The sequence below is a fragment of the Talaromyces proteolyticus genome (assembly GCF_021365285.1).
Source record: "Talaromyces proteolyticus strain PMI_201 chromosome Unknown BGW36scaffold_3, whole genome shotgun sequence".
NCBI lineage: Eukaryota > Fungi > Ascomycota > Eurotiomycetes > Eurotiales > Trichocomaceae > Talaromyces > Talaromyces proteolyticus.
In genome coordinates, this window is record NW_025764279.1 from 1,395,119 (window position 1) to 1,407,075 (window position 11,957).

General features: G+C 47.5%; 6 protein-coding genes across 6 annotated transcripts; 4 read left to right on the forward strand and 2 right to left on the reverse strand.

The window, feature by feature from the left end:
* Positions 1-109: 109 nt before the first annotated feature.
* BGW36DRAFT_414846 (F-box domain protein) lies at positions 110-1,902 on the reverse strand (the record flags this gene model as incomplete). The annotated part of the gene is made up of 2 exons (XM_046219302.1): positions 110-1,517; positions 1,583-1,902. The coding sequence occupies 2 exons, from the start codon at positions 1,900-1,902 to the stop codon at positions 164-166; spliced, it is 1,674 nt and encodes a 557-aa protein (XP_046075373.1). The 3' UTR covers positions 110-163.
* Positions 1,903-2,459: 557 nt separating this feature from the next.
* BGW36DRAFT_356144 (putative amidohydrolase) lies at positions 2,460-3,719 on the reverse strand (the record flags this gene model as incomplete). Its single annotated transcript, XM_046213735.1, has 1 exon — positions 2,460-3,719. One exon carries the CDS (start codon positions 3,717-3,719, stop codon positions 2,460-2,462), a length of 1,260 nt encoding a protein of 419 aa, XP_046075374.1.
* A 569-nt stretch (positions 3,720-4,288) lies between these two features.
* BGW36DRAFT_372006 (Mss4-like protein) lies at positions 4,289-5,407 on the forward strand. Its single transcript, XM_046215422.1, has 3 exons — positions 4,289-4,691; positions 4,756-5,008; positions 5,065-5,407. The coding sequence occupies exons 1-3, from the start codon at positions 4,451-4,453 to the stop codon at positions 5,174-5,176; spliced, it is 606 nt and encodes a 201-aa protein (XP_046075375.1). The 5' UTR covers positions 4,289-4,450; the 3' UTR covers positions 5,177-5,407.
* BGW36DRAFT_372008 (Alpha/Beta hydrolase protein) lies at positions 5,291-7,003 on the forward strand. Its single transcript, XM_046215423.1, has 2 exons — positions 5,291-5,371; positions 5,512-7,003. Exon 2 carries the CDS (start codon positions 5,677-5,679, stop codon positions 6,847-6,849), a length of 1,173 nt encoding a protein of 390 aa, XP_046075376.1. The 5' UTR covers positions 5,291-5,371; positions 5,512-5,676; the 3' UTR covers positions 6,850-7,003.
* A 738-nt stretch (positions 7,004-7,741) lies between these two features.
* On the forward strand, positions 7,742-8,787 carry BGW36DRAFT_394766 (uncharacterized protein; the record flags this gene model as incomplete). The annotated part of the gene is made up of 3 exons (XM_046217950.1): positions 7,742-8,181; positions 8,253-8,583; positions 8,635-8,787. 3 exons carry the CDS (start codon positions 7,742-7,744, stop codon positions 8,785-8,787), a joined length of 924 nt encoding a protein of 307 aa, XP_046075377.1.
* A 197-nt stretch (positions 8,788-8,984) lies between these two features.
* BGW36DRAFT_372011 (putative monocarboxylate transporter) lies at positions 8,985-10,814 on the forward strand. Its single transcript, XM_046215424.1, has 4 exons — positions 8,985-9,535; positions 9,595-9,607; positions 9,668-10,348; positions 10,418-10,814. The coding sequence occupies exons 1-4, from the start codon at positions 9,042-9,044 to the stop codon at positions 10,583-10,585; spliced, it is 1,356 nt and encodes a 451-aa protein (XP_046075378.1). The 5' UTR covers positions 8,985-9,041; the 3' UTR covers positions 10,586-10,814.
* The last annotated feature ends 1,143 nt before the right edge of the window (positions 10,815-11,957 follow it).

Sequence of the window (11,957 nt, forward strand, 5' to 3'; positions counted from 1 at the left end):
GTATGGGGAGGGGCTCCTATACCTCATCCACTTTTGTGGTGCTATATTCAAACCTTTTGTCAACCTACTGTATATAAGAATATCTATAAATAAATATTTATATCGTAATCTTGATTCATTATTAATCGTCACTGGTATCATCGTACATGCAAGAGAGACCCTTCTATCGCCACATGTCGTATTTACTGGATCTCTTATAGCTACATCCTTCAGTACTCTTCGGCCGTCCCTCATTCACAGGAACTGCCAGAAAGCCACCAAACCCGTTCCCAACGACAACACTCTCACGCGCATCTCCGCCCCAGCGAGTACTCAATTGTGCGGCATGGAAACTGACTGGTCTCGTTGCAGAAGCTCGGTTCGCGGAGGAGGGTGATAATTGCGATAATGGCGATGTCTGGGATGGCGGTGAAATGGGCTCGAATTCAGTAAGGTTCCATTCCAATTCATCTATACCTTTGGTGTAAAGAGACAAGGATTGTGTGATTCCATATCCAGCTGCCTGTGCGCCAAAGCGCGGTGGAGGGCTGTAGAGGAGGGAGTCTGCGAAATGCGCGTCGAGGACGTAGAGCTGGCGTAAGGCGGGGAGAGAGTTAGATGTTAATGAAGCCAACAAATATTTGTAATAAGAGCCGGACACAGGTTGCATTCCGTATGAGCTCGTAGCAGTTGCGATTTCGTAGTGTAGTGTTTTCACACTCTTCGACGCAAGAAGTGGGACATCCTGAACTGGGAACAATCGTTCTACGACCGCTTCTAGAGTGAGGCTTGTGAGCTGTGATGCTTGGGAAAGAAGCAAATGTAATGATTCAGCTAGGACCCCAGTCTGCACTAGCACGAGATTTGTCAAAGCATCGCGATTTTGACGTATAGAAAGATGGGTAGCTAATCCATTAGCCGTGAGTTGTGGCATTTTGCATATAATCAGCTTCTTCACAGCGGGAAATGGCGGCAATGACTGGGTGGGCATGAAAACCGAATCTCTCACTGCCTGCAAATTGTCCAATTTCAGGCTTTGTAAGATGGGAAACGAGCTGAGGACTAGCCGCAGCGTGCTCTCTTCAATTTGCAAGTCCGATAATTCCAGAACTTCCAAGCTCTTCCACAGCCCTGACCCTGGAATTCGCGAGAAGCTTCCCTCTGACCCATGCGCGTAAGTCATGCGCCGAATCTCTGGACAATTCGCCATCAACTCCTGCTTCAGCGTGTACGATGAAACATCGTCGCTGAAGAACCCGGCGGGCAGATCCACGTATCTCAGATGCGGGAGAACAGATATTGTACGCGCAAGCTCAGACTTGCTGGATTCTCGCGTCATGTAAGGCAGTCGTACGGAGAAGACCATGTTGGCGAACTGCGAAGAGTCTCTGACCGTTCTCATGAATAACAACAGGCGCATTTGGGGAGCGTCAATGGACTTTCCGGTTCGGTCAACGAAGGAACGACGTTTGCGCTTTGACGAAAGCTCGATTTCGAGCTCGCAATAGTGCACCGCATCAATCCGCACATGCTGATATCTGCAGGAAGATTATAACGCTTATATTAGTCTGAGCCGTTGTCAAGCTTCGAAGGATGAACCCACAGCAGTGTCTGCGCTAGTGAATGCCATCGTTTGCATACCAGGGCACAATGGGCCAAGTCGCGCATGTCGCAGAGCATACAGCCATCCTCGGTCATAGATTCCTCGGCCGATTTGTATGATTCATCGAGGGCGTGCGGGCAGATATAGGAGAATATCTTGGAAAGAATATGGCGGGGAATCTGCCTGGTAGTGTCGATACTCCGGTCCGAGTGTGCAGGTGACGAATGGCTGCTGTTACTGCAGCTGAACGCGCTCGAGATGGACTCGTTCCCCGCACTTTTCGAGCGTGAGGGAGAGCGCAGCTTTTTGAGAAAGTGCATGGCTGGTATGAACCCAGAAGATGGACAGAAGAGCGAGAGAAGGAAATTTGTATGTATTCGAATTAAATAAGGATAACAGATAACAATTAAAAGCTAAATGCTGGCAAGGGAGCTCGGCTGCTTGCCGTCAATCAATGTGGTTGGGCAAGGCACATGCAACAGGTCACATCAGGGCCAGCCAGTTGTTTGCTTGCCACCACTCCAGGACTGCAGCCTCAGGGGAAATGAGGGCCGAGCTCGCTGGTGGATGAACTCATCTCATATTCGTCGAGTTCTATAATAAGCAGAGGAGAACGATAATAATCGCCATCAGGAATGAATGACTGGCCAGGAGCTCACCCATACCAGTCCGCTTTGGGCCTAGCGCTGGTGTTTATGTCTGAAACGCGTTTCATCTTCCGCCCTGTCTCATTTCCTATTTTATTGATTCGACTGATATTATCGTCTTATTTTGGTATTTACTTGAAGTCACGCTGCTGCTAGCGAGAGCAAACTCCCAAAGGCGCCTAAGAGGTTCTCATTTCTGTTTCCTGTGGCTTATGCTCTTAGCTGCACGGCTATTTCCTCAAAAACGTCAAAGCTGCAATACAAAGAGCATCCACTCCAGTTCTCATCGTCGGTTGAATAACAGGTGCAAAAAGGGCAGAGTGGTTCCCAGGTATCTCTTCTGTGGGATTTTCTTCTTTGTGAACCCTATCCCAGAGTCCTGGATCAATGCCCCCAATGAACCAAAAACTGCATGGAATATCTTTGCAAGTGCCCAGCGTCGAAAAGTCTTCGCTAACATTGGTTCTCGGTGTATCCCCGTCAAATTCCTCGAAATGCGTTTCGAAAGATGCTGCCAATTGAGACGCTACCTCTGTGTCATTTGAGGTGGGTGGAAATCGTCGTGTTGGAGTAAACACTGGGGGTTTCGGCGAGCCACTAGCCACGCATTCAGCCTCAACAATGCGTCGAACAGCAGAAAGAATCTTCTGTCGGGTCTCCAGCTTGACAGTCCTAAAATCAAGCCCTATTTCAGCCCGGTCTGCAATGATATTCTCTGTCTGTCCGACTTGCAGACTCCCAACAGTCACGACTCCCAGATCGCTTGGATCAATCTCCCTGCTTACAATCCCCTGCAGTCTAACAACAATATGCGCCGCGAGAAGTGCAGGATCTACTGTCTGATGTGGCAACGACCCATGGCCACCTCGCCCATAGACAGTAATCTTAAGACTGTCAGCAGCAGCCATGATCGTGCCGGGCCGTGATCCAACACTTCCTGCACGCATACGCATCACGTGCTGGCCAAAGACATAGTCCGGAACAGGGATTTTAGAGTAGAGTCCATCGTCAACCATAGCCTGCGCGCCTGCGCCTCGTTCCTCGTTGGGCTGAAACAGCACGATCAACGTTCCGCTCCACGCGTGCCGAAGATTCGCAAGAGTTTCCGCCGCTGCAAGTAAACAAGTCATGTGCATGTCATGTCCACATGCATGCATCACTGGTTTTTCGACGCCGTCCGCGTCGCGCATGGTGACCGAGCTTGCGTATGGAAGTCCGGTGAGTTCCTTGACTGGGAGTGCATCCATGTCGGCACGCAATAGGACGGTCTTTCCAGGTCCATTTCTAAGGACTCCTGCAAGGCCATAACCACCGATATGTGTGTGGATCTCATAAACTTTCAACTGAGACAGATGAGCTGCGGCTTTTTGAGATGTAGATTCTTCTTGTAGCGACAGTTCGGGATGGGTGTGGAAATACTTGTACAGATCCTCATACGGAGCCAAGTTTAAAGAAGCACTTTTTAAAGTGGCTGACAGGTCGCGTGCCATCTTCGCGGACATCGGATGGTGAAAAATGCAAGGAGACAGGTCACAACTTCTATGAGTCAGTTTGCACACTTCACTCACAGGTAGATTACATATCAAATTGATATGGTACCATCTATACCCACCACTGAAAACCAGCATTCCATTATTAATATTTCGGCCGACAAAGTTGCTTAGCGGGGCTCAACCCCGCAAATCAAAGTATTTTACCAATGGACCTCACCCGAACAAGAAACTGCCATTGAGAGCGAATCTTCTTGCCTTTCGGCGTGGCCAACGTTCGATATATTATTACAATCTCGAAAAGATAAAAATAAAGGGCCAGCTTCAAACTTGTCGATTGTGCATTGCTCAGCGCGTTGTAGGACGTTGTATTATGATTCTGGTAAAGCACCGGTAGAACGTGATGGGTGGAAATTGGAAAAAAGTATAGACTGAAGAGTCTGGGGAGATAGAGGAGAGAGGAGAGGGTGCATGTAGAAGAGTAGAGCAGGGGAAGACGGAGTTAGGGTTGGGGTTAGGGTTAATTGTTCCTGAACATGACATCACCACACCATCACATCTCTCACCTACACAACGCAGTCAACGCTGAGATTTAGAATACTTCTCGTCAGTTCTTAGGCTCAGGTTAATTCTTACATAATTATTACTTGTCTCTCTCGATTGAGCGTTCGACGTAACCTACAGCAGCGACATCAATTGATCTTCATTCTCGGACGCCAATCAGCATCAGAATGGCCGACATCAAGTCAGTCTCGGACCATCTACACAATTCAGTTGCGTCGGATCCCTTGCAGCGCCAAAAGTACGAGCCCTGGAAATCGCGTGCTCCCTATATTTTCACGTCCGACGAAGACTTCGGCCCCGTAAAATGGCAGGCCATGTGCCATTGTTCACGAGTGCAATATCAGATTCGACGGGAAAGCCCATTGGCAGCGAAATACTGCCACTGTCGAGCTTGTCAAGTTATGCATGGTATGTACTGGAGCATGACTATCCAGCCGAGACCCTTTTTGATTTGTGTAGTAATGGTTTACAGCTGCACCCTTCCAGTGGTGTGCAATCTACCACAAAACAGACGTACGATTCACCCGTGGCGTGGACACCCTCATGTTCTACTCATCGCATGAGAAGAGCAGAGAATACCAGGTGCCAACCAAGGTATACTGCGCTAATTGCAACTCGCCCATTATGGACGAAGGGCGGAATATGTGTTTGATATTTCCAGAGCTGATTGATCTTGGGGAAACTGAGGAGGAGTATTTGATCCGTAGGAAGGTATTTGAAATTGAGTAAGGCTGCCTAGACCCATATTCAAACTGTGGGCTCTGACTAACTTGAGAGATAGCTGTCATATCTTTTATAGTAGACGGATTGTTGAAGTGGCGGATGGCAAGCCGAAATGGTCTGGAATTGACGGACGTAGTGAGTTACTGGACGATAACGGTTGCAAAGTATGAGCTCTGTGACAATATCACATTGTTCATAATATCTATGGTCTCAACACAAGTTATCAATTAGTATAGAAGAGAGATACGTCCAAACAAACCCCATCCATAATTACTGGTACATGTGGGAAATACATGTATTGGGGTTATTAAAATATTCATCCAAACCCAAAGGCCGCCAAACGCAGGGATTAACAATTTCATGAGGTACTTCCCATTTTTCTCAGTATCTGTTATCTTGACGTGGCGTTATCTGAATAAGCTCTTCTTAAATACGAGTTGTGTTCGTAAACTCAGAACAATTTGAGGTTGGGATTGCTGACTGCTGACTGCTGACTGCAACAAAGTGTGTGTTAGGCGCTAAATGAAACCCCCGCCGGCGCTACTCTATTACCCACAGTATAAGAGTCATGCTCGTGCTTCCATGTCCAATTGATATCAAAAGAAGTAAAGAGAAGAGAGCTTGAGTGAGTTTAGAGCATTCAAGCGTTCAACGACAACGGAGACCAAGCATGCAGAAACCCAAAAACAGAAAACCTTACCCAGACCCTCTCACCATCGAGCCACTGAGTACCCAGCACACGCATACATTCATCATACTTCATGGAAGGGGCAGTAATGCAGAACGGTTCGGTCACGAACTTCTCGCATCAGCCAACCTCGCTGCTCGATTGCCTACTGTGAAATTTGTATTCCCGACAGCCTCAAAGCGCCGATCAACAATCTTGAAGAAAACACCTATCAACCAGTGGTTTGACAACTACAGCTTGGATGACCCGAATGAGAGAACGGATTTGCAGGTTGACGGCCTGAGGGAAACTGGGGAGTTCCTTCGGCGATTGATCGACAAGGAAGCACATGTCTTTGACAGCACCGGGGGGACGGGGTACCAGAAAATCATTCTTGGAGGGCTAAGTCAAGGTTGTACAGCATCAATTTTTGCTTTACTTGGGGGTCATTTTGGGGAAAGCGGGAATGAAAGCCTTGCTGCTTTCTTTGGAATGAGTGGGTGGTTACCATTTGAGAAGCAACTGAATAATATGTTTTATACCGTTGCAATGGAAGCCAAGAACGAGGGGGAAGATAGTAACGATGATGACGAGTCGGATCTGTTGACAGGTTATATGCAACAACTAGACATGGAGCCATCGGAAGAAGGCGAAAGTAGCGACGAATACGAGGAAGAAGACGAAGAAGAGAGAACCCTATATGATGACACAGATAATGACGACAAAACAGATGTCGCGCTACGTGGTGTAGAAAGTGACCACACTACATTTACAACGGAAGATCAGGTTTCGTTCTTTCCATTCCAATCTATATTTCAAGAAGACACCCCATCCAGTGATATTATGGATACTATAAATTATATCCGCGATATACTTGATCTCCCACAAATCTCCATCGCTGCGTCCGACCAAGGCAATCGTGATGGAAGTAAAGATACAGCAACATGCTCTCACTCTCTCCGAACACCCGTTTTTCTAGGCCATGGATCAGCAGATCCAAAGGTTTCTGTCCGTCTAGGGGAGAAAATGGCAAAATTTCTATCCAATAAATTGAAAATGGATGTCACATGGAAGGCTTACGAGGGTTTCGGTCACTGGTACAAAGTTCCTGATGAGATCGATGATGTGCTTGGGTTTCTGCAACGAAAGACTGATCTCTCAGTAGTAGATGGATGATCTAATTTCTATTTTGCTCTGGGCTATTCAATGGTGCACAAATCAGATGGTTTACAGGGGTCTAGGTGGCTGCAACTGCTTACGAGAAAAATGTACGTACATCAATCGATGTTCCATAAGGTTACGCTATTATCCAGTTATAATACAATAAGACGCCTTGGTGTATTATATTGAAATTAAGAAAATTCATTCCTCGGGTATTATATAATTACTTTATTTTCCAAAAAGAATATCAATAATAGATGAGTATTTTTTTTGGTAATTTATTCATTAGGGTTAAACCACTCGATCGTAATCTGGGCTATCACATGGCTCAGCACGCCTGCCATCGACCATCCCCTTTCGGAAACTCCACCAGCGTCGATCACTTGACCTAATACGTGCAGAGTAAGTCACAGTGTACAACACTAGTGACTAGCCAATCGTCTTGCTTACTCCGAGAGTTCCTGACTGCTGTGGCACTGTCGGACCTTTATCCTACCACGCTACGTATCCCCGTGGCGTTATCATTCGCTGCGAGTTAAATATTCATCCTCCGAGTTGGACTCAAAAGATGCAGACAAAATGCCGATCGATTTCTAGCCTATTAAGGCGGGCTGTCGATAGACTAACTATTTTACTTCGCCCATACCCTTAGCATTTCGTGGCGCCGTTATGGCTGCGCGAGGAGATCAAGCGTGCTTTCCTTGGGGTCATGTCGCCGACACGATGTCACCCAGTGGTGATATGTCTTATGCCACGACCAGATTAGTCGGTAATTGACCCGACTGTACATCCACTACAAGAGGGGCTGCTCCCCGATACTGTTGCTTCTCTTTTTCTTTCTGTTACTTGTTGTCGTTGTTGTCTGTGGTCATTTTCCCTAAGCAACCCGGAAATCGTATAAGCCGAGATGTTCGTTCGATACACCGCGCTCGTGGCTGCTACAGCCTCAACGGCGCTGGCCGTCACTTCCATCAGCGATGACCAGATGACCCAATACTTGAACAACGGCGCCGTCGACCTTGCGGTTATGTACGCCCCGATGTGGTTCTTTGGCCAGGCACTGGACGAACCGCCATGCTATCCTGTCTGGGCTTTCAGTGGAAATGTCTCAACACCAGACATTTACGACACCGCACATCAAACCCCTCCGGCACCGCAATGCGAGTACCCAGATGTCGGCTGTGGCTGCCGCCAACCTGATGTGCCTATCGGAAATCCAGGCCCGGCATTTCCTATCTACTACACGTTCTCTCAGTGTAATGCAACGGATGTTAGGGTAGTCTACAACTTGTTCTATCAGAAGGACGGTGCTGAGGTTGCCGATATCATCGATACCGGCCACGACTAGTAAGCCGAGCCCATGTCAGTTGGTGGACGGGCGACGGTGAATGTGCTAACTTTTCTTGCGAAACTTCTAGTGACTGGGAGCGTGTGATTATCGTCCACACCAAGAATACAGCTGACAACTCCTGGGCGCCGAGCCGTGCGTTACTGTCTGCGCATAGCGGTTACCACAATCTTCTTTGGGGGGACATCCAGAACACATTAACAACAGACCAAGTCAACGCGGGTGATGCCATCAATCCAAATGGCGTCCAGAATAACGACCACCCCAAGGTGTATGTATCATGGTCAAAACATGCCAATTTTGACACGCGCAACACCGGCTGGAATGACCCTGCAAGTCAATCACTGGACAACGCTTTCCGCAGCGAGGACTGGTGGCACTTTGTCGATGCAAGCGACTATGTATGTATCCCTGACTTTATCTCCCTTTCTGAAACTGTCTGACTGGAATAGATCCGCTCTGATAACTCCACGACGGCTGGCCAGGCATTGGGATCGGCTAACTGGGGGACTGGGGCAACCAGCAACCCGCCATCCGTCCAGGCTGGTCTTTGCTCGCAACAGCTGCTCATGATGAATGTGACGAGAAACGCGACCTCGGCTTAATGCGCTTGTTTATCTTTTCTTGTATAGTTAGTATTAGAAAGAATGAAATGCAGGATATGTGAATACTAGTACTCGTACTGTATGAATGCGTTGCCCCACTGGATCTGCTTACAAATTACGCTTAGCGTCTGAGTTCATCACTGTTATGACTAATACCGTCTTGATTTCTTCTTTTTTTCCTTGATGTTTGACCTTCAATAATTATATGGACATTGTCGACGTAGCAGCGTGTGTATGCACCAGGTTCAAAGTAAATGGCATCGACAACTACCACCACCACCGCCATTGAACTCGAGTCTCACTCGGGGAATGTCACGAGAACCGTCGCTGCAGCTGCCGGTAATCACTCGGCATACCGTAGGGAAGATGACGATGTAATGCAAGCATCGCTCGTGGCAGACTCCGAAGTGCCTGATGGCGGGTATGGCTGGGTTGTCATTTTCGCGTGTGCTGTCCTCACCTTTTGGTTCGTGGGCACAACATACTGTTGGGGTGTGTTCCAGGCAGCACTTGTCCAGCAGGGAGTTTCTTCTGCCTCGACACTGGCTTTTGTGGGTTCGCTAACTACGGCATGTATCTCGTTTTTGGCGGTGCTCAATGCCAGGGTTGTGCGGAAATTGGGCCCGAGGGTGGCTGCGATGCTGGGCATGTCTCTGTTCGGCTTGGGGGAAGTGTTGGCTGGGTTCGTGACCACGGACGTGGTTGGATTGTTCATGACTATTGGGCTGATAATGGGGTTGGGGACGAGGTATGTACTGTTAGCTGGTGGGAGACAAGAAACGGTATCTGATATTAACTGAGTGTTAGTCTATTATTCATGGTAAGGTGTCGTCTTTTTGATGGAATTTAGTATAAATGCTTATCCACACCGTATCGGCAGGTCGTTTCCGTTACGCCCGCCCAGTATTTCAAAAAGAAACGAGGAATCGCCAACGGCATTGTCTATTCTGGCGGCGGAATTGGCGGTGCCGTGATCAGTTTCGTGACGAACGGTCTGTTGCAGGCGCTGGGGGTGGCATGGACATTCCGTGTGCTAGGATTCATCACTTTGGCTACCGGCGTGCCTGCTGCATATCTCATCAAGGCCCGCGCTCCTATCCGGCCGACCTCGTTCGTTGAATGGCGCCTGTTTCGTGACTACCGATTCGTGCTCATCTTCATAGGCGGAGGACTCGCAACGTTTCCGCTGTTCGTGCCTCCTTTCTTCCTGCCTCTCTACACAGACTCTCTCCACATGACCTCCAGTGCCGGGGCCGGCCTTGTAGCAGCATTCAACTTCTCATCGGCAGTTGGGCGTCTGCTTTGCGGTTTCGGCAGTGATAGAATCGGGCCCTTGAACACCGTGTTTTTGTCCCTGCTACTGAGTGCCCTCAGTGCGTTGGCGCTGTGGCCGGTCTCTAATTCCCTAGGGCCGCTCATCGCTTTTGTGATTATCAACGGCATGGCCAATGGCGGTTTCTTCGCTACCATGCCGACGGTCGTGGGTAATGTGTTTGGCTCTGCCCGAGTGTCTGTGGCCATGGGCATGGTGGTAACGGGCTGGGGTGGCGGTTACCTTCTGGTATGTTTTTTTTGTCTGACTCGGCGACGTTTTGACCTGTCATGGATTGATAGCTAACTGACAGGCTAGGGCGCGCCTATTGCCGGCTACCTGCTGAATGCCAGCGGAGGCGAAAAGGCAGGGATCGACGCGTTCCACCCTGCGATATACTACGCGGGGTCAATGGCACTGGGGTCAGCGAGCTTCATGCTGTTAGCGCGCCTAGGGATCGACCGACGAGTCATGCGAAAGATCTGATTCTATCAATTTCTCCCCATTAGGCAAGCATCGCCAGCACATACATAGAACATACAGAATATAGGGGCCAGACAGTATTCACCATCACCACCAATACGATTCGCGATGAACTGTAAGTATATACTCATACTATGTATACTATATATTCAATTAGATTTGGGATACAAGCCTGAGTTGCAAAGAACTCATCTACCTAGACCTATTTATATGTGAATTTACATTATTATTTGTCATCTATATTGCCCTGGCCAAAATCGGTATTTGCCATTATTGGGTGATCCTAATTCCCAAAGGGTTTGAGCCTCTCCGAACGTAGTTAGGTCTTAATCTCGACATAATAACAGTGGAATGCAAAACTGAATAGAAAAGGTTTATATGCGCCTTAATTATAGAACAATTCCCAATGGCGGAGATTTCTCTCGCTCACTAGAAAGGACAGCGACTAGCTGTCTAATATGCTGCACATATATTTTTAAATACAAACCTACATACTGGGGCGAACTGCTTAGCCTTCTATAATCACGCTCTTACAAACCACCCTTACAGTCTCATTAATTTACTCTGCCTGAATGACTACTACCCTATAAATTTTATTAATATTTAATTTATATGGTATATAAAGCCTCAAAATATTTCCCTTGCATAGTCAAAGATCGTGTGTTCAGAAGCGCGATGACACTGCAAAATCGTTCGAGAAGCATAAGGAAGGACCAATATAATTGAACGAGCAGAAAAGCATACCACATATAAAGTGTATGCGGAAACCTGCATTGGCAGTTATGGATGATCTATCTTATTCAGAGCCATCTCAACCTTGATATGCTCAAGGCTGGATGGTTAATAAGAGACAATAAATGGAAACCAAATGCCTAGTAATAAGTGTCCTTCAATATGCTACCCTATGTATATGCTTAATATGTTATGTGCGGAAGGCTTCGAGACGACAGCGCCCCCAAGCCATGCCCTTCCACCCTTAAATTTCAGGGTGCTGAGAACCGATGAGGCACTACAGGAAGCCCTAAGCAGTGACGCGGAGACAAGGCTATAGCTAGATGACTCCCAATTAGACAATAGATATATAAGAGCAGAGATAGCCTATAAATCCCCCAATATACCCTAAAAGACAAGACTGACACCACTAGGATAAGGTAAAAAGATATTCAATATTAAGCTAATAGATGCGATAGAAGCCATAAAGTAAGCGCTTAATAGAAACTTCTTAAGCCCAATTAGAGTATTCTTAAACTTATAGGCCGCCATAAACTACCTATAGCATAATATACTTAGGGCAGGCTAAGACCTAGTATTACAGGCGCACGACCTAACCAAACATCTACTAGATAGAGGGTAATAAACCACTATCTACTAGATG

Coding starts and splice junctions, on each gene's coding strand:
- BGW36DRAFT_372011 (XM_046215424.1), top strand. CDS start 9,042: ATGGCATCGACAACTACCACCACCACCGCCATTGAACTCGAGTCTCAC. Junction 10,349..10,417: donor GGGGTGGCGGTTACCTTCTG/GTATGTTTTTTT, acceptor CTGACAGGCTAG/GGCGCGCCTATTGCCGGCTA.
- BGW36DRAFT_372008 (XM_046215423.1), top strand. CDS start 5,677: ATGCAGAAACCCAAAAACAGAAAACCTTACCCAGACCCTCTCACCATC.
- BGW36DRAFT_372006 (XM_046215422.1), top strand. CDS start 4,451: ATGGCCGACATCAAGTCAGTCTCGGACCATCTACACAATTCAGTTGCG. Junction 4,692..4,755: donor AGCTTGTCAAGTTATGCATG/GTATGTACTGGA, acceptor AATGGTTTACAG/CTGCACCCTTCCAGTGGTGT. Junction 5,009..5,064: donor AGGAAGGTATTTGAAATTGA/GTAAGGCTGCCT, acceptor CTTGAGAGATAG/CTGTCATATCTTTTATAGTA.